The sequence below is a fragment of the Chiloscyllium plagiosum genome, chromosome 16 (assembly GCF_004010195.1).
Source record: "Chiloscyllium plagiosum isolate BGI_BamShark_2017 chromosome 16, ASM401019v2, whole genome shotgun sequence".
NCBI classification, from domain to species: Eukaryota; Metazoa; Chordata; class Chondrichthyes; order Orectolobiformes; family Hemiscylliidae; genus Chiloscyllium; species Chiloscyllium plagiosum.
The window spans coordinates 52,278,315-52,304,785 of NC_057725.1; the positions used below are offsets into that span (position 1 = coordinate 52,278,315).

General features: G+C 37.7%; 1 protein-coding gene across 11 annotated transcripts in view; it reads right to left on the bottom strand.

Moving 5' to 3' along the window:
- The window catches only part of LOC122557913 (nucleosome assembly protein 1-like 4), a 121,676-nt gene that overhangs the window by 7,408 nt on the left and 87,797 nt on the right, over positions 1-26,471 (bottom strand). For 5 of the 11 annotated variants that reach the window (XM_043706122.1, XM_043706120.1, XM_043706129.1 and 2 more), the window contains exons 13-15: positions 14,304-14,339; positions 11,117-11,176; positions 10,867-10,893 (exon numbers count right to left, since the gene is read on the bottom strand). In XM_043706122.1, the coding sequence (XP_043562057.1) occupies positions 10,867-10,893; positions 11,117-11,176; positions 14,304-14,339 (123 nt within the window). Of the gene's footprint in view, positions 1-7,053; positions 7,093-10,866; positions 10,894-11,116; positions 11,177-13,729; positions 13,772-14,303; positions 14,340-23,281; positions 23,373-26,471 lie in introns of those variants that run through there. The other 6 variants (XM_043706123.1, XM_043706125.1, XM_043706124.1 and 3 more) reach the window with 6 other exon arrangements.

Consider the following 26,471-nt stretch of genomic DNA (forward strand, 5'->3'; position numbering starts at 1 on the left):
AGAACTCCCAATAGTCAGAGGGAAATTGAGAAACTAACTTGTAAGGAGATCTCAGCTATCTGTAAGAATAATAGGGTAGTTATGGTAGGAGATTTTAACTTTCCAAACATCAACTGGGACTGCCATAGTGTTAAAGGTTTAGATGGAGAGGAATTTCTTAAGTGCATACAAGACAATTTTCTGATTCAGTATGTGGATGTACCTACTAGAGAAGATGCAAAACTTGACCTATTCTTGGGAAATAAGGCAGAGCAGGTGACGGAGGTGTCAGTGGGGGAGCACTTTGGGGCCAGCGACCATAATTCTATTAGTTTTAAAAATAGTGATGGAAAAGATAGACCAGAACTAAAAGTTGAAGTTCTAAATTGGAGAAAGGCCAATTTTCATGGTATTAGGCAAGAACTTTTCAAAGCTGATTGGAGGCAGATGTTCGCAGGTAAAGGGACGGCTGGAAAAACGGGAAGCCTTCAGAAATGAGATAACAAGAGCCCAAAGAAAGTATATTCCTGTCAGGGTGAAAGGGAAGGCTGGTAGGTATAAGGAATGCTGGATGACTAAAGAAATTGAGGGTTTGGTTAAGAAAAAGAAGGAAGCATATGTCAGGTATAGACAGGATAGATCAAGTGAATCCTTAGAAGAGTATAAAGAAAGTAGGAGTATACTTAAGAGGGAAATCAGAAGGGCAAAACAGGGACATGAGATAGCTTTGGCAAATAAAATTAAGGCGAATCCAAAGGGTTTTTACAAATATATTAAGGACAAATGGGTAACTAGGGAGAGAATAGGGCCCCTCAAAGATCAGCAAGGTGGCCTTTGTGTGAAGCCACAGAAAATTGGGGAAATACTAAATGAATATTTTGCGTCAGTATTTACTGTGGAAAAGGATATGGAAGATATAGACTGTAGGGAAAGAGATGGTGACATCTTGCAAAATGTCCAGATTACAGAGGAGGAAGTGCTGGATGTCTTGAAACGGTTAAAAGGTGGATAAATCCCCAGGACCTGATCAGGTGTACCCGAGAACTCTGTGGGAAGCTAGAGAAGTGATTGCTGGGCCTCTTGCTGAGATATTTGTATCACCGATAGTTACAGGTGAGGTGCCGGTAGACTGGAGGTTCGCAAATGTGGTACGACTGTTTAAGAAGGGCGGTAAAGACAAGCCAGGAAACTATAGACCGGTGAGCCTGACGTCAGTGGTGGGCAAGTTGTTGGAGGGAATCCTGAGGGTCAGGATGTACAGGTATTTTGAAAGGCAAGGACTGATTAGGTATAATCAACATGGCTTTGGGCATGGGAAATCATGTTTAATGAACTTGACTGAGTTTTTTTGAAGAAGTAACAAAGAAGATTGATGAGGGCAGAGCAATAGATGTGATCTATATGGACTTCAGTAAGGCGTAGTTTGCAGATGACACCAAAATTGGAGGTGTAGTGGACAGCGAAGAGGGTTACTTCAGATTACAACAGGATGGGCCTGTTGTGCATGGGGAATCATGTCTCACAAACTTGAGGATGGGCCAACGGGCTGAAAAGTGGCAGATGGAGTTTAATTCAGATAACTAAGAGGTGCTGCATTTTAGCAAATCTTATACACGCAATGGTAAGGTCGTAGGGAGTGATGCTGAACAAAGAGACCTTGGAGTGCAGGTTCATAGATCCTTGAAAGTGAAGTCAGAGGTAGATAGGATAGTGAAGGCGGCGTTTGGTATGCTTTCCTTTATTGGTCAGAGTATTGAGTACAGGAGTTGGGAGGTCATGTTGCGGCTGTACAGGACATTGGTTAGGCCACTGTTGGAATATTGCATGCAATTCTGGTCTCCTTCCTATCGGAAAGCGGTTGTGAAACTTGAAAGGGTTCAGAAAAGATTTCCAAGGATGCTGCCAGTGTTGGAGGATCTGAGCTACAGGAAGAGACTGAACAGGCTGGGGCTGTTTTCCCTGGAGTGTTGGAGGCTGAGGGGTGACCTTATAGAGGTTTACAAAATTACATGGGGCATGGATAGGATAAATAGACAAAGTCTTTTCCCTGGGATCAGAGAGTCCAGAACTAGAAGGCATTGGTTTAGGATGAGAGGGGAAATATATAAAAGAGACCCAAGGGGCAACTTTTTCATGCAGAGGGTGGAACGTTTATGGAATGAGCTGCCAGAGGAAGTGGTGGAGGCTGGTACAATTGCAACATTTAAGAGGCATTTGGATGGGTATATGAATAGGAAGGGTTTGGAGGGATATGGGCCAGGTGCTGGCAGGTGGGACTAGATTGAGTTGGGATATCTGGTCGGCATGGACGGGTTGGACTGAAGGGTCTGTTTCCATGCTGTACACCTCTATGACTCTAAGTGCTGGTGATACGTTCCGCTTTCTATTTGTGTGCCTTAGGTCTCTTAAGGTAGATGATATTATTTCCGGTTATTTTTCTCAGGGGTTGGTAAATGGGGTCCAAATCGACGTGTTTATTGACAGAATCCGGTTTGAATGCCAGGCCTCTAGGAATTTGCGAGAGTCCCTCTGTTTAACCTGTCTGAGGATGCGTGTGATGTCCCAGTCGAAGTGGTTTCCTTCTTCGTTTGTACATAAGGATACTAGTGACAGTGGGTCATGTCTTTTGGTGGCTAGTTAGTGTTTGCGTATCCTGGTGGCTAGTTTTCTGCCTGTCTGTCCGATGTGGTGGTGTTTTTTTTTTAAAAAAATGCAGCCCTTGCATGGTATTTTGTAAATGACATTTGTTTTGCTGATTGTTTGTATAGGATCTTTTAGGTTCATCAGCTGCTGTTTAAACGTGTTGGTAGGTTTGTGGGTTACCATGATGCCTAGGTATTTCAGAGATGTCCCTGATGTATGGTAATGTGGCTAGAGTGTCAGGGCACATTCTGTCTGCTTGTTTAGGAATTGGTGGACTATGTGTATTGGGTACCCGTTCTTATTGAATATGCTGTATAGGTATTTTTCTTCTGCTGTTCGTGTGTTGTCCCCCATTTAAATAATGTCTTGATGCAGCTCAGTTTGTGGGTGTTGGGATGATTGCTTCTGGATCTATGGTCTGGTCTGCATCTGGTCTGTGTGTTCCTTTCCTGTCGACACTGATCTGAAATTCTCCATTAACTGCTTGTTCCAATGTGACATCTAGGAAGGGGAGTCTGTTGTTGTTCTCCTCCTCTTTTGCACAAAAAAACTCAGCAAAACCAATGTAATTTATAAAATACCATGCAAAGACTGTAACAAACACTACATTGGACAGACAGGTAGAAAACTAGCCACCAAAATACACGAACACCAACTAGCCACCAAAAGACATGACCCACTATCACTAATATCCTTATGTACAGATGCAGTAGGACACTATTTCGACTGGGACAACACATCCATCCTCAGGCTAAACAGAGACACTCAGGAATTCCTAAAGATCTGGCATTCAAACTAGAACGCCGTCAATAAACATAGATTTAGATCCCATTTACCAACCAACCCTAATGATATCATCCACCTTGAGAGCAAGTGGGACATAACATCAGTACTCCATCGAAGGCTCACTGATGTGACCCAGCATAGTGACGAAACATCTGAAAACAAACCTTCCAGCTCAGTGAACAAACTTACAACCTGAGTTTGAGCTGTTTACTGACATGGGATTAGTCCTATATCCATCCTGCACCTCACCTATTGTTGGCTGAAACTAACATTAGTCGAGAGTGTGTTGCTGGAAAGCACAGCAGGTCAGGCAGCATCCGAGGAGAAGAATCGACATTTTGGTCATAAGCCCTTCATCAGGAATGAGGCTTGTGGGCCGGGGCCCAGAGATAAATGGAAAGGGGTGGGGTTGGGGGTGAGGGAAGGTAGCTGTGAAAGTGATAGCTGGACGAAGCTGGGGGAGAAGGTGATAGGTCAGAGGGGGAGTGATGGACAGGTCCAGAGGGCAGTGCGGAGTTGGAGACTTGGGACTGGGATAATGTGGGTTTGGGGGGGGGGAAATGAGGAAGCTGTTGAAATCCACATTTATCCCCTGTGGCTGCAGGGTCCCAATGCGGAACCCTGCATTGGGGCATTCTTCCTCCAGGCATCAGGTGGTAACGGTTTGGCGATGAAGGTGGCCCAGGACCTGAATGTCTTTGATGGAGTGGGAGGGGGAGCGTGAGTTGAAGTGTTTTGGTGGGGTTGGTGGGTGCAAGTGCCCCAGAGATGTTCTCTGAAAAGGTCCGCAAGAAAGTGTCCTGTCTCCCCGATGTGGAGGAGACCACTCCAGGTGCAATGGATGCAGTAGATGACATTGGTAGAAGTAACATCAGAGTGCCACTTCCCAGGCAATATGCTACAAGTTGCACGTCAAAAGCTTTAGAAATGTAGGTCAACAATATATTAAAGGGCCCATTTAGAAATTAATGCAATCAATTTTACATTATGATAAACAGGAAAAGACACTCAATTGCACACTATAGTTCATGAAAGCAGTAATACATAGAGCAGAGAAAATGGATTGGATACAATTAAATTTCCATAATTAACCAATGTGGCTGAGAGAATAAGCCTAGTCATGTAAATTCGGTAAAACAAATCTATCACATTTAAAAGTTAAAGGCTTCAAATATGAATGAAATGTCACCTTCAATAAGAGAAGATATAAACAATAAATCAACAAGTTTCAATAACCATGCAACTAGCCAAAGATATTGTGGCTCTGGATATAAACAATGAACACTTACTGTAAGGGCAGATAAATTTGGTTCTTTTCATGACCAGAAATTAGTGATGTTGATCAGAGCAAATTTTGTGCCATTCATTTGCATTTCCATAGAACCGACAGGATCAGATCAAGGGAGAAATGACTTCCGGAATAGTTTCCATAAAAGAAGTCGTTACTCTACTTCCACAAGATGTGCTTTCTACTCTGAAGTAGAACTTACAGCTCATGATCTGATACTTGATCTAGACTTGTTCAAAACGTACGTATTGGATTCCATAAATCCAATTTAACCCAAGTTAGAACTTTGCAAAAAAGGTCTCACTCTTGTAGCATTCACTCAAAAGCAAGGAGAGGGATAACCTTCACAATATGATAGCCAATCAGTGCTGTGATATTAGAGTGCTTCTATTTGGGTTAGTTGAATTTCGGAAAGATTGGAGATTTGATATCTTTGCCACAAACATTAAAAGTCCCAGTAAATTCAACATAAAATGTTTAATACAACTGATATGTGCATCCTGGCCATAAATCTTCCTCAACTCCCATTCCCCATTTATCAAAGAATTCTTAAAAATGATGGAAATGGATGCAAAAGCATCAACCAAAATGGCATTGACCTGACAGAATTAATTTGACTGAACACTGATAATTCCGAACATTGTGCAACGGATTAACACTCATTGCAACTGAGAAACAGTACTGAAGTGGTACTGACCTTGCAACCGAAAGTCAGATGTCAAATTCCACAATTGTGAATTGTGAACATGTATTAATTTAGTAGAATTGGTCATTTATATTCAGAAAAACTAATGGGCATTGCAAAAATCTAACTGGTTCAAAGTTCCTTATGACACTCCTATTCAAGCTAACTTACACCTAACTAGACACCCGTGATGCCCTAGATGCAGCCAAGCAAGCCACTTAAAACAGAACAGAACCAAGGAGAGTAATGACTGAGACATCAGATGCGGGTAGAAAAGTACAAACTGTCCTCATCAGTAGCTGGGGACTGGTGGCCAATTGAATCCATTATCCCACAGATGAGCATTATTTACTAATTTTTTTCATTCTCCAACTACCCCTCAGTATAATCTGTCCTCTCAGCAATACAAGGTAGTCAAAAGGGAGTTCTGAATGACATATTCAAATGATTATGGTTTTCTCAGCATCTATTTTGAACCCAATGAAGTCTCAGGTTAAAGATCAGGGAAAATCTTGTAATTACAACTGACAGCGTCTTGAATTATTGAGTCATTACTTTATAATGATGAATATGACTTGAAGGAAGCATTCAAAAATTTCCAATCTAACAGTCTTACATATGTAATAGAATTGATAGGAGTGTTTTGTTGTTAATAGGTACACCTCATCCTGAGCTATGTGAACAGACTAAGGGCAAACAGAACAACCCAAAAACTGGACATTTGAGAAGCAAAGATTGAGACATCAAAAGCTAGCAGACCAAGGTGATTATGATGGGTGAATAAAACAATTTTGCTAGACAGTGCCAGGCACATCTCAGGAGCAGCAAACCTTGTAATGTGACGACACATATAGCTTTGGCAAGATAAATCTACATAGTTATCCTCATTCCCAAGTCTGATAATGGCCTGGGTATAAATGCAAGAGAAAAGGTCAAAATATTGAACATGTCCTGAGTCTAGTGTCATGGGAATGCTGATTTTTCTGAAATTTGAAAAGAACACCAACATCCAGCCAATTTGGTTCAAATCGTGAGAGATTTTAAAAAATGGCATAAGGTGCGGGATACAACAAAGCTTACTGACCCAAACACTATTTATGGCTCTGAATACCTGTACACCAGCATCAGAAGCCACCTAGTAGAGCTTTCAGTGTAGTTGTATGCTGGAACCTATCCAATGGTATCAAAATAAGATAAAGATGTTTCGTAAAGATTTATACCAGAAACAAGTTGAGAAGAGATATCTCCTGCGACTGTTTTCACCTCCACACTCAACCAATTTGATTTTTTAAAGATTCTACTTTCGTGTCGAAAATTAATGTTAGTTTGAATGCTTTTCACACTCTTTAATCAGTCAAGTGTTGAGATTTCCATTATATTGATTTGTTTTAGATTGTGAAAATGCTATATATTACAGATCAAGATTTTAAAACCTTTTCAGTATAAAAGCTTTTCCAAAGCATTCTTACAGAAATGAAATGAATAGACTTAAATACAAATCTACAATTGAACAATACGGAGAACTAAATCAGACTAAACTAAATATGGAGTTATTAATAAAATTGAAAATCAAATTGGTTCAGCTCTAAAAAGTGAGTTCAATTGTAACTAAAGATAAAAAGCAAGGTTAAACAAAGGATGATCATAGAAATAAGGCAGAAAATTCCCTTACCTATAAACGTAATTTGTTTTACTGAGATATGAATTATACCTAAGTAGGGGAAAATTCAGAACAAAATAGGCAATATTAATGTCACTGAAATTAAATAATCAGGGCTAGGCAAGCTCTAAATGGTATCCAGTCTATCAAAAACTGACTATAATACCTTCTGCACTGCTGAAATATTTAAGTCCACAACAGAGATAATTTAAGGCCTGGTCAGACTGGATATCAGTTGATCAATGTTGGATATCAATATTTGCCTATGCAAATTATTTTTTCCTATAAATAACATGAATTGTAATGAGTAACAGAATATTGTAACGTGCCCACATTAATTGAAGAATTGTAACGGGATACCCTTAACCTAAATCCATAAGAAAATACTTGCAATTTATTTAGCCAGAAACATACCAAAAAGAAAGACAACTTCTAAATGGCATAACAGCAAATAATTAAACATCATGATTTTTGAAGAACCATAATTTTTAGGAGCTATACTTGCATATTTTCAGATGCAATTATGCTCTCTCACATCTTCAGTCACACAGCAACTACTCCAGTGCACCCAAAATGTTGCAAATCACTTTTGTTTAAAAATTGAGTTATCCAATGTAAATAACACAAATATGAATTAAGGATAATTCAAATTGTTACTTTTAAACAACATGTAGGCCCTATTTCTTTTGGAATAATGTGCTCAATGAGGAACTATACTAGAATGCTAGCAGCACAATACTTCAGAGAAGGGCAGCTGTTTAACTCCAGATGCCATCAGCAAAAAGAGAAATTCTTGTATAATACTGCTTGCAGAAAGTTTCATGAAGGATCCGCTCTACAACTACAACCAATTTAAGAGCATATTTTAGGAAGTGACAATTATGAGACTATACAGACACTGCCATTCATTTACATCACATTAACACCAGTGGTTTCATAGATTAAAAACTCTGCTTTATGTAGTTTAAATACAGCTATATGTAAAGATATTGGTAGTATTTGTTATTTTGATGTACACAAATTTTCAGAGCTACAAATCAGAATTACAGTGAACTAGATACTGAGAAAATTCAACACAATCTAGCTACTATATAGATTGGATCGAATTAATGAGATATTCACTGCTTCTAAGATTACCTACTCTTAAAAGGGGAGAAGCAATATAAACAGACCCCTGTCCTGTATATTCCTTGGGCAAGAAAGTACTTGCTAGCTTAAAGACTAGTAAACAGAATAGATTGAACCTACTCCCACGGAAATGTGATGCAATATTTAAATAGAATTACATTATAAAGCAGCCATTTAAATTTGCTTTCGAGAAAATCAGTGAGCCCCATGTGAAGACCATAAGAGGCAGAAGTGCCGAAATAAAGATTAGAGCAATGCAACAGAATTGTTAAAATCCTGAACAGTTTCAGAAACAATTAAATTTAGTTATGAATTGCTCATGGTACAAATATAATGTTAATACTTTCTCATATTAGAAACTGCATGTAATAGGGAATTTTTACTCTCGTCAACTAATTGGAAGTACACTTTGTTACATTAATTACAATGTTGAAAGACTGTTAGCAGCTATAGCAAGGAACATTAACCATGAGACAAACTAACAGTAAATTGTGTTAGTGGAATCAGGTTAAAGAAACAATTAGTTGGAACTGCATAATTTAAGTTTGAAACAAATCTGAAAGCTGACATCTGAAGGTAATGAGGTACTTTAGATTTTAACTTCCCTATTTAAACTCCTATAAAGTTTAAAATTCAATATCAATACCTTCACATTTCAACTTCAAATGCACTTCTTTCCTTTACTACTAACTTACCATTTTAAAAGTTTTCGCAATTACAACAAGAGTAATTACTTCTCAGATTACAATACTGAATTATGAATGACTACTTCTAAAGACACCTATTGCAGCACATGCCACTTGTTTATTGATTTATCGGGGGTGGTGAGACACCTACTATAAAATGGGAAACAGCTCAAAATCTATTTTGAAGTATGCATCAGCCAATAAGAAAAGGCACATTTGTCAATTTGAAAAACGTGAACATTTGAACAGAAGCATTAGCCTTGCCCTAGCAATCATCAATTTCTACTCCTGCAATCAGCATGCCCTGCATGTACTAACGTAAATTAACTACAATAGTTTGGTAAATTTCAAGAGCATTTGAAAGCAACACATAGAACTACAGAACTGAAGAATTTTTTTTTAAACTGCTGGATCAAAACACTTATTACATAGAACTTAAGAATTCCAGTAGTGATGTGGATTAGCAAATGACAAAGAATGTGGGCTGACTGTATAGAATAGGATAGGTAAAAACAGAACTTAGAACTTTGTAATCAATTATCTAAAATTAAACATTTCAAATTTTAAAGTTAATGTTTGAATGCAAGAGTCAGAGTTAACTTTTGAAAGTACCAGGTGTGTTATTCAATAAACCATAACTTTAAGGAAAGGATCAAACAGGTAGAAGTCAAAAACAAATCTTAATAAGAATATGAGAAAGACTGACTACATTTAGACAGTACACATGCAAACAGAGTTGGATAGGGAACTATCTACATGCAAATTTGCTTTGCAGCATAAAGCTCTTCAAGACCATTGTTCCCAAGTAATACGTTGCAGTTGATGAAGGTGTCAAGTGAGCACAGAGCAACAAATCTAAAAAACATAAAACTGATGCATCAAAGAGATAAAAGCCTATCTCTTAAATAATATTACTTATTTGGCTTTGCAAGTACAGACACCGCAGAAGCAAATAAGGACTATCCAGAAGAAAAATCAGTTTCAAACCTTAAAACACAATGCAAGAATCATGGTGCTTTTAAATAAAATGAACGTGCAATACATTTTTGCATGCCTCAGTGCAGCACACATCAGTTTACTAAACTAAATAGTATTTCTACGTTAAGATTTGGCAATCTAGTGATTATGGGAGTGGACCAATAATCTAGAAGTCTTGAAATCGCACCAATGCAAGTTGTGAAACTGAATGCAATAAATCTGGTGAGATACTACTGCAAATTAACTTTGAAATACTTTTTTTTCTTTAAAAGGTCGACAAATCCCACTGATTCCTAATGGATCCAACCTAGACTGGCACGTCACCACCATCCCAATACCATGGTTGATTCTTACTGCTCTCAAAACAATTTGGATTGGGCAAATAAGACTAACATTTCTCATCTCACCCAAATTTCAAGAAGGAACACGCAAAAATGCAAAAGAACTTGTTGCTCAGCCCTGGCTAGTGAGTGATGCCTTGGAGTGATGACCAATATTAGCTTAATAGGCTTGGACCTGTGTTATGCATAAAGCACTCCAGGAAACAAGGTCAACGATGTTGTAATTTTACAGTTAGACTTTGATCACACTCCATTGGTTACATGGGGGATGGGAGGGTTGGCGCAGAAAATGATAGTTTCAATTGTGTTTTTATATAGGCTGGTGGCACCTAAACAAAAAAGAAACAATGAACTAAACCTGTTTGTTGCTAGACAGGTAGTTTCCTTCCGACAGTGTCGCCGTGCCAAATCTTAAATAAAGTCATTAAATTTCACTAGTGAACCAGGAGCCACAACGATTTGAAAAAGATGGCAATGAAAATGATAAAGCTTCAGACTGGATCCAGCTGTCTAAAGCAACAACTTGAGAGCAAGGAGACAAACTGTATTAAGGTTAAGGGGTAACTCTGAAAACAAAATTAGAAATATGAGATAGACAGACAACTGCTAAACATGCAAGGGCATTTAACTCTGGGACTGGATTTTGTTTTAAGCAATAACTCTTGTGAAACAAATTTAAATACCCAACATACCAAAAGTTTAAAGAGCAGTTTGAAATTCTGGGATATATATAGAACAGAACAAAGAGAAAAATAGATTAAAATAAAACAAAACATTTAAATGCTAGAAACAGGCAATAGATAACTTAGCACACTTCACGCGATTTCCTGAGTGTTTCCAGCATTTTCTGTTTCAGCTTCATATTCTCAGCACTTCCAGATGTTTGCTGTTTAAAACTAAGTTGATTGTCAGTTAAATTCAAACTTTCTGAAAGAAACTCACTTTAGGATCAATCTCAGCATCATCATCTTCATCCCCCTCCTCCTCAATATCATCATCATCCTGTTAAAAGAAAGTTTCACATCATTAAAGTGGAATTTGATGCCACTTAGTCAAATTGAAGTGGGCCAAACCAGTGCCTGACAAGTTGCCAGCTTAACACCTAAAACCCGCCATAAATGATGACTATTTCCCAGCTCTGTGACACTAATTTAGATCAACAAAAACAGCTACCTCAGGGTATTCCACCCAAATTACAGAGTATTTTATTAATGCGGCAATAAAACATTACCAATCCAGATAAATTTTCAAAATTAGCACATTGCTGGCAGAATGCAAGAGGAAAATGCATCATTTGCAGCAAGATTTTCCAAACACCAAATATCATGCTTTCCTCAAGTTATGGACATGACACAATAAATAAGAATTTCCTTTGCAAAAAGTGCAAAAATGACACACCGAAAGCCTGTGGAACACAGAATTCAGGAATGTCTACATCATTCCAATTTGACAAGGCAGCACAATGCATTGCTTGCAAAGTTCCTTTGTAGCTCTCATATCACACTATAGATCCAATTTCAGCTCTAACTCAGAGGTCTGAAAATGAGGAAAATTCAAGTGTAGGGCGCTTTGGTACCAAGAGTAGTTGTGGGTGTGGAGTGAAGAGATAGGGCTCTAATTCCTCCAAGATCGTACCTTTGAACTATACAGATCAGTGGACTGATCATCCACAGCAAGATTAGAAATTTCATTAATGCCCCTCAATTGAAGCTAACCAGTCAATAGGTGTTTTACTCTGTTTTATAAAACAAAACTATATCTACTACCCATATTAACAGACTTGCAGTTAAATACACATCCAGTCAACATTTCCTAATATAAATCTGGCACCTATATTTAAATGAATAGCTCACATATAAACTTATCACATTGCAAATACACCTTCCCACCAGCAGTATTTCAGTTCTCAATTACACTACTTTTCAGGTGAACTGATCAGAAACCTAATGGTCGAACAAATTCATCACCATTACTTCTCAAGTTGACTTTCTTAAAAAAAGTAGCAATGAAAGAACGATCTATAAGTGAAGAGAGTCTTCAAAATGACAAATGAATTATTATATCTTCACATGCTCTGATCAAATTGTCTCATTCTCTATTTCCTCCTAAAGACTGTGCCATAATACTTAAAAGGTGATTTAAATCTGCATGGAATTATTTTATTTATAAATTTTTGTTCAACATGCTTTTTTAAAAAAAAAAACAATTTTCCTTTGTTGTCCACCACTTTGTCTATTTGATGGAGAGTATAGTAGAGCTCAATCTTGTATCACAAATGTATTCATCCAGGAACCATAATGAGAAACAGAAACTATCACTAATTTCCCCTATCTTACACAAAAGAATGAAGACCAACTGTCAAGAACATGCTGTTGTGACTAACTAATCCATCACAAGTTTACAACTGAACTTTAAGCATTCCGACTCTGTCGGCTATTCATCAATATTATCAGCTAAATTGATAATATCAATGAAAACAAATAATAAAATTAATTAGACAGGGAATCCACAAAGTTTCTGCCTCCTGGGGGAATAAAACTAAGGGAACAGATTGAAATATTTGATTACAAAGGAGTTCATTTCCACAGTAAACTGCTTTTCTCTATTACAACTCAGTAATAGTGAATGATAAGAGTTTCATCAATTTACCAGTTACCATGGTATCAAAGATAGATATTAAAACTTTCTAAACCATCACATCAAGCAAAGGATTTGCTCTTTTAGACTAACTGAATAATCTCAGAGGAAACAAAAATCTTAAAGGCATATCATCCTTCAATAAGAATGAGTCGCACTACGGAATTTCCCTAAAACACATCGTGTCTATGAGTGCTTGCTTGAGTGGAGTGCTCCAATCACCAGGCTTTCACAAAAGCTAGTTTGCTTCCCCCTCTCTATCAAAAACAATTATACCACCATTCCACCAAATTTCAAATAACTCAATTCCACCTCTTCCCTCCCCCCCACCAACCCCAACAGATAAGCATTTTCTTTGCATTATTCTTATTTCGAACTTTGCAATTTGCTCTAAAAGAATCCAATTAGTCATTACGGGATTAAAAACTTGGCATGATTAAAACATCTTGTTACCAAACATACTGACTAAAACCATAGAGTCAGCATTTCCAACAATAGTAGCTTCCAACAGCATGGGACACATTTCAAAAGAAAAGAATTTGCAAGGTTAGAGGGAAAGAAAGAGCAGGAAAGTAAGGCTAATCCATTAACCAACTCAGTGGACTTCTGTGCTCTCATCTTATGAAAAGCCAACTCAACACCTTTGAACAAATGAAATTCAGGCAGTTATAATAATGACGACTTTGCCTGTGCTAACTTTCCACTCCCACAAGCACATGTACTATCCTTCCAGCCCCTACAATGCAGCTGCACACAAACAACATCATTGCATTTCCAAGTGCAACCACATGCTCAGCTCTGTTGCTCCATTCCTTACAATGCAGATGCACAACTGGAATATATGCAAACCTAGCATTACTGCTCCATTCCCTGCTGCACAGCCACATGCCCAGCTGTTACTTTACCTAGAGCAATTACCTCAATACGATTTGCTCCAAATCAAAGAAAAGAGAGTATAGCCTGGAGGAAAGATGCTAATTCAGTCAAGCTGTCCAGGATAGTGCTACATTTCTTAAAAAACAGGATAAATATGAGAAGGAAGTGCCATTTAGTCTTCAGCCTACACTGCCAGTTAATACAAACTTCGGCATCAGTTTCACTTTCCCACCTTAGCCCCACGTATCTTGGTTCGATTAGTAGCCAAAAACCTTTTGGTATGATCAACAAAATAATCACAGCTCTCCAGGGGAGCTAATTTCAAATATTCACAATATTCTGCATGAAGAAATATTTCATCTGTGTGAAATGGTTAACCCTTTGGCCTGAGACTATTTCTTCAGGAAGATGATCAGGATTAATCATAAAGGTACACTTCAGACTGAAAACTGATCTTGTTTGTTAATAACCTGATATTTGGACAATTTCATTAGATGCTCGTTTTTGAGGGCAAAGTAAATAATCCCACATTTTTCTGAAGAGAAAAGGAAACTCCTAGAGTGAGTGCCAGCTATAATATGCCAAAAATAAAATCTATTACTGTATACTTTCTTACCTCCTCTTCACCTTCTTCACCTTCCTCCACCTCATACTGGAAGAGAAAAGATTTGCATATTTCTCATGAACCTAATATAATTCTAATATTGCAAACAAGGTTATGCTTAGGCTTATGCTTTTCAAACTGTGTAACTTCCAACAAAAGAGAGATTAAAGCACAAGGGACATGCATTTTCCTCTGTAGGAAAGGTTCTTCATTAGGAATTTCAGCAGAAATAATTTTTCCATTTGATAAGTTTTTTTTTGAAATTTATTTCCAAATTTGTTTCAAACTTGAAACTTATTCAAATATAAATAAAGTATCTTTCTCAACAGGTAGTGATGAGACTACAATTTGAGAAACGAAACCAATACGTTGGGAGTACAATGTCAAAACTTTACTCGGTCAGAAAGACAAATTACAATGTTTAGGGATGTATGGCAGGTACATACCCACCCAAAGTTTCCTTATAAAGGAACATATAGCTGCAGGCAAATATAACATTTAAATAATACTAGATACCTTTTATATAATCAAAAAGTACATGGGTGGTTTGGGTAGGATTTGGATCAGAGGTATAAGATCCACATAATACATTGCAGAGTTATTCTTAACTTTAGTATAGCTTTGTTTTGGATCTTATTTTATTATTTTAGGTCATCTTGAAATCAAAAGTTGTGTAGATGTTACTATAAAAAAATTTTTCAATGGAAAAATAAATTAAGTGTTATGCTGCAAAGTAATAAGTATCATGTCACTGAACAAAGCAATTAGCAGTACCTTTCTCACAAGCCTCAATGATTTATAATTTCGAGCTGTGATAACCTACATAGTAGTTAGTTAGGCAGCATGTGGACTACTGTCATTCGTGGTTTACTTCATTTGCTGTTTATTAGTTCCATCCAACCTAATTCCACAGCTTGATCTTCCAAATCTATGCTGTTTTGTGCCATCCCATCTCCATCAGCAATGTGACTTTACTTCCTTTTTTCTTCCCACCTTCAGAAATGTCAAATTTCCCAAAATATCCAGTTCCCCGTCTTAGTCACCTTGCAATCATGTTTCTGTGATGATCATATCAATTTTTTTTCTACTTATGCAATTGGCTCAGCTATTTTGTTTTGGTTACTGCATGTCTTCAGATAATATGTCCTTTCACCATTTTTTTTAAAGCCTGATTTTATTTGCTGGTGGACTCATCTATTTTTATGGCCTGTATTTCCTGTCACAGAGGTTTGTTAACTTGCACTATTGCCTTGGACTCTAGATTTTCTAAATTTACACTCACTGAACTTTCCCCTCTCTCTGCAATCCCTCACCTCAACTATTGCATTTAAAGCCTCAAACTACAACTTTAGTTCTTCAACTTGTCAGGATACTGGTCTCAAAGTAGTTCAAGTGAAGTACACCCAACAGACCACCTCCTACTTCCTCTGTACTGTTGTCAGTACCCTAAGAAATAAAATTAATTTCACTCAAGTGAATCTGAGCATTGTAAGCAAATGCTTCTTTTAAAAAAAAAAGACATGAATTTGCTATTGTCTCAATTTACAATCCAGGGATTACCTTCAAACTGTAAATTAGGGATTACTTTCTTTGCAGTTCCTTTTAAATTTTGCCCCCAGTTTTCCATCTTTTTACTCATGCAGACTGCACTGCTCCAAGAAGTGCTCTCAAAATTATTTGATGAACTCATCCAGGTTAGTATACTTAGTTTGATGCTTGCAGTTTAAAAATCACCCATGATTATTACTTTCCATTTATTACAAACAAAGTTTCTTTTCATATATTTCATTCTATATGTTGCTACCCATTAAGGGATTTATAGACCACGTCCACAAGAGACTTCTTTCTCTTAAGGATAATATCTCTCATCTCCACCTAAATTAATTCTACATCCTAATTTCCTAGATCAAAGTAAGTTTTAACTATTGCATTGATGACATCTTTGACAACAGTACAACCCCTTCATTTAGCCCCCTCAGTATTCAGAACCTAACCCTTGTTACATAGACGCATCTTTGTAATGGCCATCTTAAAAGTACAACCCCCACTTTCTCCAATACTGATGGTAGCGCTCCATGAACTTGAACCCATTTGCCCCACATGTCGTTTGAGCTTCATATTAACTCTGCTAACCTGTGTGCCCTCTGCCAATAGGCAGGTAATAATCCAGGACATTATAACCCTCTAGGTTCTGGTCTTCAATTTATCAAACTGTCAAAGCAGATCTTTTTTCTGTGTCCCATCTATGTCATTGAGTTTTAATGCCCATATCTAAGAGCTTGGGTTCAAGATATAATGGTCAAAGAGAAGGTACGGTTAAGAACAGCCTTCAGAATTTAACTTCTTATAAGTGTTTATTACATACTAAGACCAAATATTACAATATATAGAATTAGGAAACATATCAGGCTCTAAATATACTTAATTTATTAAAAGACTATTCCAATAATGCCAATGCTAGACCAATTGCTAGTTGGTCTACTCCAACTTCGTATCTGTAGATATCACTACCTTCTTTCTTATCTCTGCTCAGTGAGGAGCAGCTCTATGACATCATAAGATTACTCCAGGGTCCCAAAGCTCACACCAACACCTGCCCCCATTTCTTCTCCACCCCATCATAAGAACTACATTATATAAATATTTTAAATGCATCACCTGGATTATTATAATTACTGCATATTTTTTCCATATATATCTCCTATTCCTTACCAAGTCTTCAATTCATTTGTCTTAGTATGTGGGTCAGGAAAGTCTATGACAAAGTATAGAAACATTAGAGGTAACATTGGTCAGCTCCCTCTTTTTTCCTCTCCTGACATCCATTACAACAGGTGATTGCTGAAGTGTCTTGCACTGATGTAAGTGCTGAAACTGATGGGCAACGTAGGTGGTTTCTTCTTCACTAGCAATTGGATTGGGTGAATTAGAGAAAAGTGATGCTAATTATTCATAGAAAATTCTCCTATTAGGCAAGTTTTCTATTTCAGTGTTGATTTGTTTCAAACCATGTATAGACATGCTGGCTTGGAAACAATTTGGTTTTGTGTTTGCTCAATTCATCAGACTGCAGCACATCTTCAAGAAGTGATTTTTTTCCCTTCAATGAATATAGCATTGGTGTTTGGCTAAACAATTTGTCTTTGGTGTGGGGCTTTGGAACAACACCTGCGACAAGATCCTCCTGCACGAGAATGCGTAGGGCTTTTGCATTAATGTTATAACATTATATTACAATGTTATGAAATATGGTACATTTTTCAAATGAGGGGTCTCGCTTCCTCTGACTGTTCTATTGTGCATCAAGTAGTCAACATTCCATACAATGCTCTGCAACAAAATGGAACTTTACAGTAAAATACTTCTTGAACAATTTTCTTGATTGGATCCATGCTACTTGGATTACCCTTCAACAGTCAGAAGCTCTTTTGATTCAAGTTAATTAACAACTAATAAACTAAAGACTGTCACAAATGAACTCTTTATTTTCAGTTTCTATAGTTGGATCTGAGAGTTGGATCTATTATTGAAGCTTAATGATGTCATATTTGTTCTTGAAGTGAAACATTGACCATAAACTGTTTTGGTCATTGACAAATGTAATTTGTTTCTCATCTATCTGTTGTCCACATAATGATGTGATGCTCTCCCCATACTACCTGTGCTAACCTGTTCTGCATCCAATGCCGAAGCTGTTCAAAATCTTCAGAATTGCAATCTTTACATTTTCCACTTTGCTGATCTAGCAATTGAAATCGCTCTGATAGAAAGATCTGATGTGGTGAATGGTGTTACATTAGCTGACTTTTGGTCGGCATTTAAAGTTGAAGTGACAATTAAGATTTATAATTGATTGCAAACTTTTCACCTTTGATTAGACAGACAATGTAGCTATGAGTACCTTCTTTAAACACGAAGGAAAATGCAGCCAATACAGTTGGTTTCATATCCCATCTTGCCAATTAATGTGGAAATCTCCCTAAAGTACAAGTTACGAAACTGAAAACTTTCACAGCTTGAATCATGTCTCAGATGATAAGGGGCTACAGAGGACACAATGAAAACAAGAAAGGGATTTGGGCAGACCCTGTTTAAAAACATGTAAAATGCTAAGATAGTTAATGATAAATAAACTGTAAAAACAATTCAGTAATACATGAAAATCAAATTGTCAGGCTGACTTGAGATACTAAAATGGTCTTTTACCAAGACGCGTTCTCAAAAGACTGTATTTAGAAGTGCATATCATAATTGTGCCCAAACTCAAAGTAGCTGTTTAAATCCACCACAAATTGGCACCAAGGAAGGTTTTCATAACATTGGTTAGTGACACCAGATCAAACATTGACAAAGGAAGGGTCAATGACCGTTTTACTGCCCAGCAGTTAAGGTGATCAGCTTGATGAGAAGATCTGAACCAAAGAAAGCATCTTTGGGTGCAATAGTTGAAGATGGTGTGGCATCGTAATAGTCTCTTTGGTTAGAAAGTAAACAAGACTGTTCAACTGTTCAAGGCAAACTGAAGAAAATTGACTGGAGGATTAAAATGGGAGGGACACGTTCACAAAAAGAATCAGATGGGTAAAGTAAGAGGAGATAGTGTTTCCTTACTTATGAGGTAAAACAGAATTTTATACAGCTGGAAGGGTAAAACAGGAAGGACTGTTTCACATGCATGGAGTTAAATGGCGAAGACCATTTCCTAGAGAAAGAACAATCATATGATAAATGCATTGGCCATTGCAGGGTAGATAGTTTAGAACACAGCAGAAGAAAACACTGAGATCATGACTCAAGTTTCCAAGAAGGAATGCCTTGAGTATAACAAGTAACTAACTATTTCTCTTCACTTCACTGAGCTGAGAATTGGGACAAGATTTACTGGGAGTCAGAATTTAAGATAGCACAAAGAGACGAGAATTCTGGAATTAAAATGAAGTTGAACAAGCAGTAGGTACAGGCAACTGCTGAGATAAGGTAGTGAGCTTCTCAGTGCTTGTATTTGGTCACAAAGAACAATTGTCACAAGATCTTGATCAGCTGGGCAAGTGGAATGAGAAATGGGAAATGATGGTTGATGTAGATAACTCTGAGGTGTTTCGTTTCGGGATGTCAAATCAAGGTAGGAGTTTCATGACGAATGGTAGGCCCTTAAAGGATGTAGTGGAACAAGAGGGACCTTGCACTTCAGGTGCACAGATCTCTGAAGGTGGAGTTACAGGTAGACAGGGCAGTGGAGGTGGCTTTTTGACACACTGCCTTCATCAGTAAAGGCACTGGGTAAAGACGTTGGGAAGTTATGTTGCAGTTGAGGAGTATGGTGTTCAGTTTTAGTCATCTTGCCATAGGAAGGCTATTATTAAATTGGAAAGAGCACAAAAGAAATTTACAAGGATGCAGCCTGAACTCAAAGGTCCGAGTTACAGGGAGAAGTTAGATAATCTAGCACATTTTTTCTTTAGAGTGTAGGAGACTGGGGGTGGGGGGGTAGAAATCTTATAGAAGTGTCTAAAATCATGAGAGTAATGGATAGGGTGAATGTGCTCAGTCTTTTCTCCAGGATTAGGAAATTGAGGACTAGAGGGCATCAGCTGAAGGTTAGAGGGGAAAGAATAAAAAGGGAACCTGAGGGGCAACTTTTTTCTTTTACACACAGGGTTGTGTGCAAAAGGAATGCCAGACGAAGTAACTGAGGCGACTATGTTAACATTTAAAAGGCATTTGGATAAATAAGAAAGGCTTAGAAGGATATGGCTAAGTGCAGGGAAATGGGGTTAGTGTGGATGGACATCTTGGTCAGCATGGACCAATTTGATCCAACAGGATTGTCTTGGTGTCATAGGACTCTATGACTCATTCCTAGCAAGCTGCAATTAAAGTTGAGGCATAAAAGAGAACTGGAGATAATTTCTACTTCCTGTGAATTTCTTTAATCTACTCCCTGTAACAGAGCAATCTACTCTGCAAAGCAAAATACATACATCATATTGTGTGCATATACAGTCAGTTCTGCTATAACACGGTTTCTTCAACTCAAATTGGCTATAATGAGATTGTAGAATTTAGACCATTATTTGTAGAATGTGAACTTCTCTCATCTGCAATGGCTATAACTCTATTCTAGTCCCATTGATTTAATGGTGCTGCTATTATGCTTTTGTTTATAATGCGGGATTGCACGGGAATGGAACTATCGTGTTATATTGGAATAGATTGTAATGGTTTTGCTCTGGTTTTCGGTATGTCTTCCAGTAGAGATTCATTAAAGCAATTGGATATTTAGAGTGTGAAAAATCTCTGCGCAAAATTGTAGTAATATTGGCCCAAGAATAATTCATGAGAAAATGCATGTGTCAGTGAATGGAATTTCTAGGAATATTCCCTGGCATGGGGGTCCAATAAGATCTGACACAAAAGAAAAACTGACGTATCAATGAAAACTTACACAAACACTTTGTTTTCCTCCCTTGTGGTTCTAAGGAACTGTTATTGGTTTCTAAACAAATGTTTTAATGCAAACATGTTATTGAATCAAGTTACTGTTGCAGAGATGGTATTTAAATATGTGGAAGTTTAAAGGCTTCATGTTTTGGCTAAACAAATTAAGGCTCTTGGGTGTTAACTTTGTTACATCTCAGAGCTTGAAGAAAGATGTAAAAGTAATGTAACATGTGAGCGTTAATGAGTAAAGGAGGTTTTTCTAGGAGTGTAACTTGGTATATGGTTACTGGTTAGAATTATGATCACGATTCAGGATTTTGATAAATGTGAAGTTTTATTAAAATCTGGATTCAGAATTCCCATATATTTAGAATAATTGTTCTTAATGTTTTGATTGTGTACTTTAAGATATTTGGACAGATGATTAATCCTGATTTTTGTTTGATCTTGGGAAAAAAAAACTTGCAAAATTTAAAGATATCGTTCCTAATACAACTCTCAAAAGGGAAAATGGTACTGTTCATTGGACCTTGGAGAGAGTCTTACCCCTTATTCTTCAGGAATTTTTTAAAAATTGTAAAATGACAAGAACATGAATTGTAAATTGAATGCTTCCTCAAAAGTGGCAAAGCATAACAAAAGGAACTCTTCCTGCTAGCAAGTCAAGATTTTGTGCCACTGGATTAATCCATTCTACTAAAGGCGGGATGAATCTTTCACTGCTTTTGCTTGCAGATATAACAAGATTCCTGGCAATGTGAAGATGATGAACCAACATTTAAGGAATTGGAATCCATGACCTAAATAAAGTTTATTTGCATTAATGACATTTGCTGAAAACAATAAAGATATAGTTTTGATGGTTTCAGTGAATATGAAAAAACATTTTCTTTGAAGAAAAATTAAATTAGATATTGCAGAGAACCTGTCAGTCCAATAATGTTTATTTAAAGTTAGGGCAATTTTGAGAAGCAAAAAAGGTCTGCTAAGCGGACAAGCAAAATCAATAATGTGAAATTGTGATTTTAAAGATGTTATATTAATAATCTAATGAACTGTAAACTATTTTAAAGGGTCAATAGATAGAAATAGTAAATAGTTAGATTTGTAAAGTTATGAGATTAAAAGTGGAGTTAAAGATATTCCACTAGAACGAGACGAAACATATTGCCGGAAGTGATTAAACAAGTAGTAATGATCTCGTGAAAGTAGAGGAATAAGAAATTGAATTACTCCAGTGTCACCACCAAGGAAGTTCTCATCCTTAATCTTACAGATAGGAGAGTCCCTTTATGAACTTATTAATTACTGTTTGGAAACAGCACTGCCTGTCAGCTCAGAGGTTTGGTGCAGGTATATCCTATTCAGATAGGCTGTTAAAGGAAAAAACTTAAATTGCAGAGATTCATACTTATTTTTCTAGAAATGCTGCACTTGTGGACAATACCACTTAAACAATTCTTGATCTATTTCTGCCAACAGGTGGGCCAGAAACAGGTCTAATCGTTTTGTTTCAGGGAAACTAACAAATTAATAGCAGCCAGCAGGTAGCAATCAAAATAACCACAACAGCATGAGAAGTGTCCACTCTGTACATCAGTTACAGTATCTACTTGCATCCTGGATAGTTCATGCAACCACCCAAAAAGGAAAGAAAAGAGACAAGAGCTAAAGGCTCTGAGTGATACAAGTAGAAATGGTTAAGATTTCACCAGGATGGACTAACTTACCTCCACTCATAAAGGGAACCAGAATTTGGACACAACTCAGTCAAGAATTGGGTGTGGATATTAGTGAAAGTGTAGAGCTGGAAAAGCACAGCAGGTCAGGCAGTATCAGAGGAGTAGGAGAATCGACGTTTCGGGCATAAGCCCTTCATCCTCAGGCTCATGCCCGAACATAGATTCTCCCGCTCCTCTGATGCTGCCAGACCTGCTGTACTTTTTCAGCGCCACACTTTTCATCTGATTTCCAGCATCTCCAGTCGTCACTTTCCCTTAATTGATATTAACAACAGGTTAGGCTGTACTAATCCAAGATGCTTTAACATAACACGTGGTTACTGACTGATGCAGTTTTCCATTGCTGTGCCGCCTTCTCTAGACCTTCATGAGATTGATGCTACTATACCTGTAACACCATCAGAAACCCAATCCTATACCGTTCAACTTGAAGATATCACATTGATTTAAGGTTCTGATTATGTTGCATATCATAACATAATACCATATGTAGTCCCAGAAAGAGACTGTTTTGGGAAGCTAGAATGGAAGTTATGATAACTGACAGGGTACACAATGACCCTAAGGAAAGTTGCAGGTTTAATACAACTAAGACTGAGGCCAACTATACCAAGGATATGACTGATACCAGTTATAAACTAATACATTAATGAAGCTCTAAGCTAACATGTTTATGAAGTACTGTGCAACTTCCAAGGATCTTTTAGTTAGATGAAATCGGAGACATAACTATCCAACCTGGGTACAGATTGGGCACAAGGACCCGAGCAACTTAACAGAAACTCATTAGGGATAAAGGTGACCTACGTAATCATGTTTGACCAGGAGATACCACCTTTGCCACAGAATCTGCTGAGATGCCACAAGAACATTGGCAAATCTCCTTGACTGCTACAACCTGGACAGAGGAATCAGAATCCATTAATAAAGGCACTGAGGATATTAGATCACCATTTAGTGACACGATTTATGGAACTTAATGCACAAATCCATCTTTAGATATGGATCATTTCACATGAAATCAATAATTGTTTCACAGATAATCATTTTATATTTGCTCATCAAACCCTATGGATGGAAGTGGGGGGATGGATGGATGACTGAGAGGCTGACCAACACTGTGGCCAAGAAAATAGACAAGTGGGGTTGTTGCACATAAAAGGGACTTAACTGTCAGCATTAGGAAACCCAGGCTCTATTCTATGATTAGCTGCAGGGGAGGCATAAGAGATTCAAGGTTAAAGGTTAGGGATGTGACACCCACAAAGCCCAGATGATCTTTCGATATCCTTCAGGTAGAAAATATCTAAGTGGGTAACCTCCTAGCTCAGAGCGCTCTAGCCAAGGTCAACAAGAGGGACTGAAGTGATACAACTGATAAGAATTCATTTTTAAAATTCACATTTTTCACATTAGAATGCACAAATATAGCTAGGAGTGCTTTCTTTAAAAGAAGAGAGGTGCAGCAATTATTTCAGGCATGATGGAATATAAACCTAGCCAAGAATCCAAGTTGCAAAGCTGAACAACCTTTACAGCATGAACTAACAGACTCAGGGTGACAAGATGATTGGCGGGAAAAACAAGAACATGAAAAGGACATCTGCAGAGACTATTTAATGATAAGAATATGCAATATAAGTGCTGAGATAGTCAATGGCAAGTGAACAGTAAAAACATTTCAAAGTAAGAGAATTATTCTACAAATTTCCAAGCTGTTCTGGGGTCAGACCTTGATGCATCTTTCCAATAAACACTTCTAAATAACATCTACAATGATTATGCTCACGACTCAGAACGGCCGATTTAAATGACCACCACAAAGTTGTCATTTTCTAGATTTGGATGATCAATGTTAGGATTTTGATGACCTTTTACAGGAACATTTTGTTGTATTCTTATTTGATTAAAACTGTTGGAAATATTTCTTTTGTAGTACTGAAACTTCAAAGTACTTATAAGTTCCTGCTGTTCTAAATGCTGTTTCTACGTAAAGTTTGGTTTTCATTTAGACATATGAAGATATTCTTTTTCCAGATGGCTGAAGGATTTCTAGAAGATCTGACACAGAAGCTTTCAAATCAGCTTTAACCCATGAGATTCAAATATTTTTTGAATCTATCAAAGATGGTTAGACATAACTCACCTCTTGTTTTTTTTCTGCAACCGAGCTATTTTTGTAGTGAATTCAACACCATGTTATCAGGTTTTTAAGAAAAATCTACAACAAAATCTACAATATCTACAGGGCGGCAAGGTGGCTCAGTGGTTAGCACTGCAGCCTGACAGCGCCAGGGACCCAGGTTTGATTCCAGCCTTGGGCGACTGTCTGCGTGGAGTTTGCACATTCTCCCAGTGTCTGCGTGGGTTTCCTCCAGGTGCTCTCCGGTTTCTTCCCACAGTCCAAAGATGTGCAGGTCAGGTGAATTGGCCATGCTAAATTGCCCATTGCGTTAGGTGCATGAGTCAGAGGGAAATGGGGCTGGGTGGGTTACTCTTTGGACGGTCGGTGTGGACTTGTTGGGGTGAACGGCCTGTTTCCACACTGTAGGGAATCTAAAAGTATTAATTTTTAACAATTACAATAGATAAAACTTCAGTTGCTGAAATAAAATTTCACCTCTCACCGAAACAAAGACTTAACTAATTTCACGTTAAAGCACTGAAATTTCAAATTCCAATAAAAGACTCCTGGATTTAAGCCAATTTGAAAGCTTTTGCTCTCAGATCTTCTAGAAATCTTTCAGCCATCTGGAAAAAGAATATCTTCATTGTCTAAATGAAAACCAAACTTTACGTTGGAAACAACATTTAAAACAGCAGAAACTTGTAACAACTTTGAAGTACTACAGAAATATTTCCAGTTAATCCTCAGTCTGTTCCTGAAGATTTTCCTAACCTGCCTTGTCAAACAAATACTTAGAAACTGCCACATCACTGCCAGAAGTCCTAATTCTACTTCTCAGCATAGTTTTGTAGTTTCAATCCAAAACTACTTCCTTTTGCTTTTGATTTGAGGAACTGATACCACTGTGAATATCTGTTAAGTGGTCTCTTTCCATGAGTGATCAGGCTGGATTTATTCCCTTGGCTACTGGTGTGCTTTTACTGCTCAATGTTAAAGATAAAAAAACTTGTTGCTTCTACTAGTGACTGTAAATGGCTTTTATTTAGATTTAGAGTTGGTTTCGTTGGCATCTTTGCAAGACTTTTCTGTTCAGATTCTTTCCTTCCATAACTGATCTTCCCTTTTGGCTGCTGGTTGATCTTAAAGCTTAAAACAAAAATACACATTTCAGGTCTCCTTCTTGATCTCCACTTTTCCAGATCGTGCATCTGTCACTGTTACCATCATTAATGCCCATATCCAAGAGCTTGATTCAATAGAGGGGGAAGGCAAGCTCAAGAACTATCTTCAAGCTTGGCTTCTCTGTAATGCTGTTTTTGTCAAATATTAAGTCTAAATATGACAAAACATGGTATTCAATGAAATACAGGATCTGAAAGCCATTATACAATTGTTGGTACCTAAATGGGTCAAGTTGGTTGATCTCATACTGCATGCTCCCACTCTAAGTGCCCCAGTAGATGTTCTAAATCTTGGTGCTAAATTGAGGATATAGCCATTAGGCTCGTGGTCTTGGCTGTACAGAATACTCATGATACCCTCACGATACTATTACCATATTCCTTTTTACTCCTCACGCAGAATTTGAAAGTCCTCAACGAAGACGCTCTGGTCAGTCTAATTCTCCTCCGGGAGAAAGTGAGGACTGCAGATGCTGGGGATCAGAGCTTAAAAATGTATTGCTGGAAAAGCGCAGCAGGTCAGGCAGCATCAAAGGAGAAGGAGAATCGACGTTTCGGGCATAAGCCCTTCTTCAGAAATGAGGAGGGTGTGCCAAGCAGACTAAGATAAAAGGTAGGGAGGAGGGCCTTGGAGGAGGGGCATTGGGGATGCGGTAGGTGGAAGGAGGCTAAGGTGAGGGTGATAGGT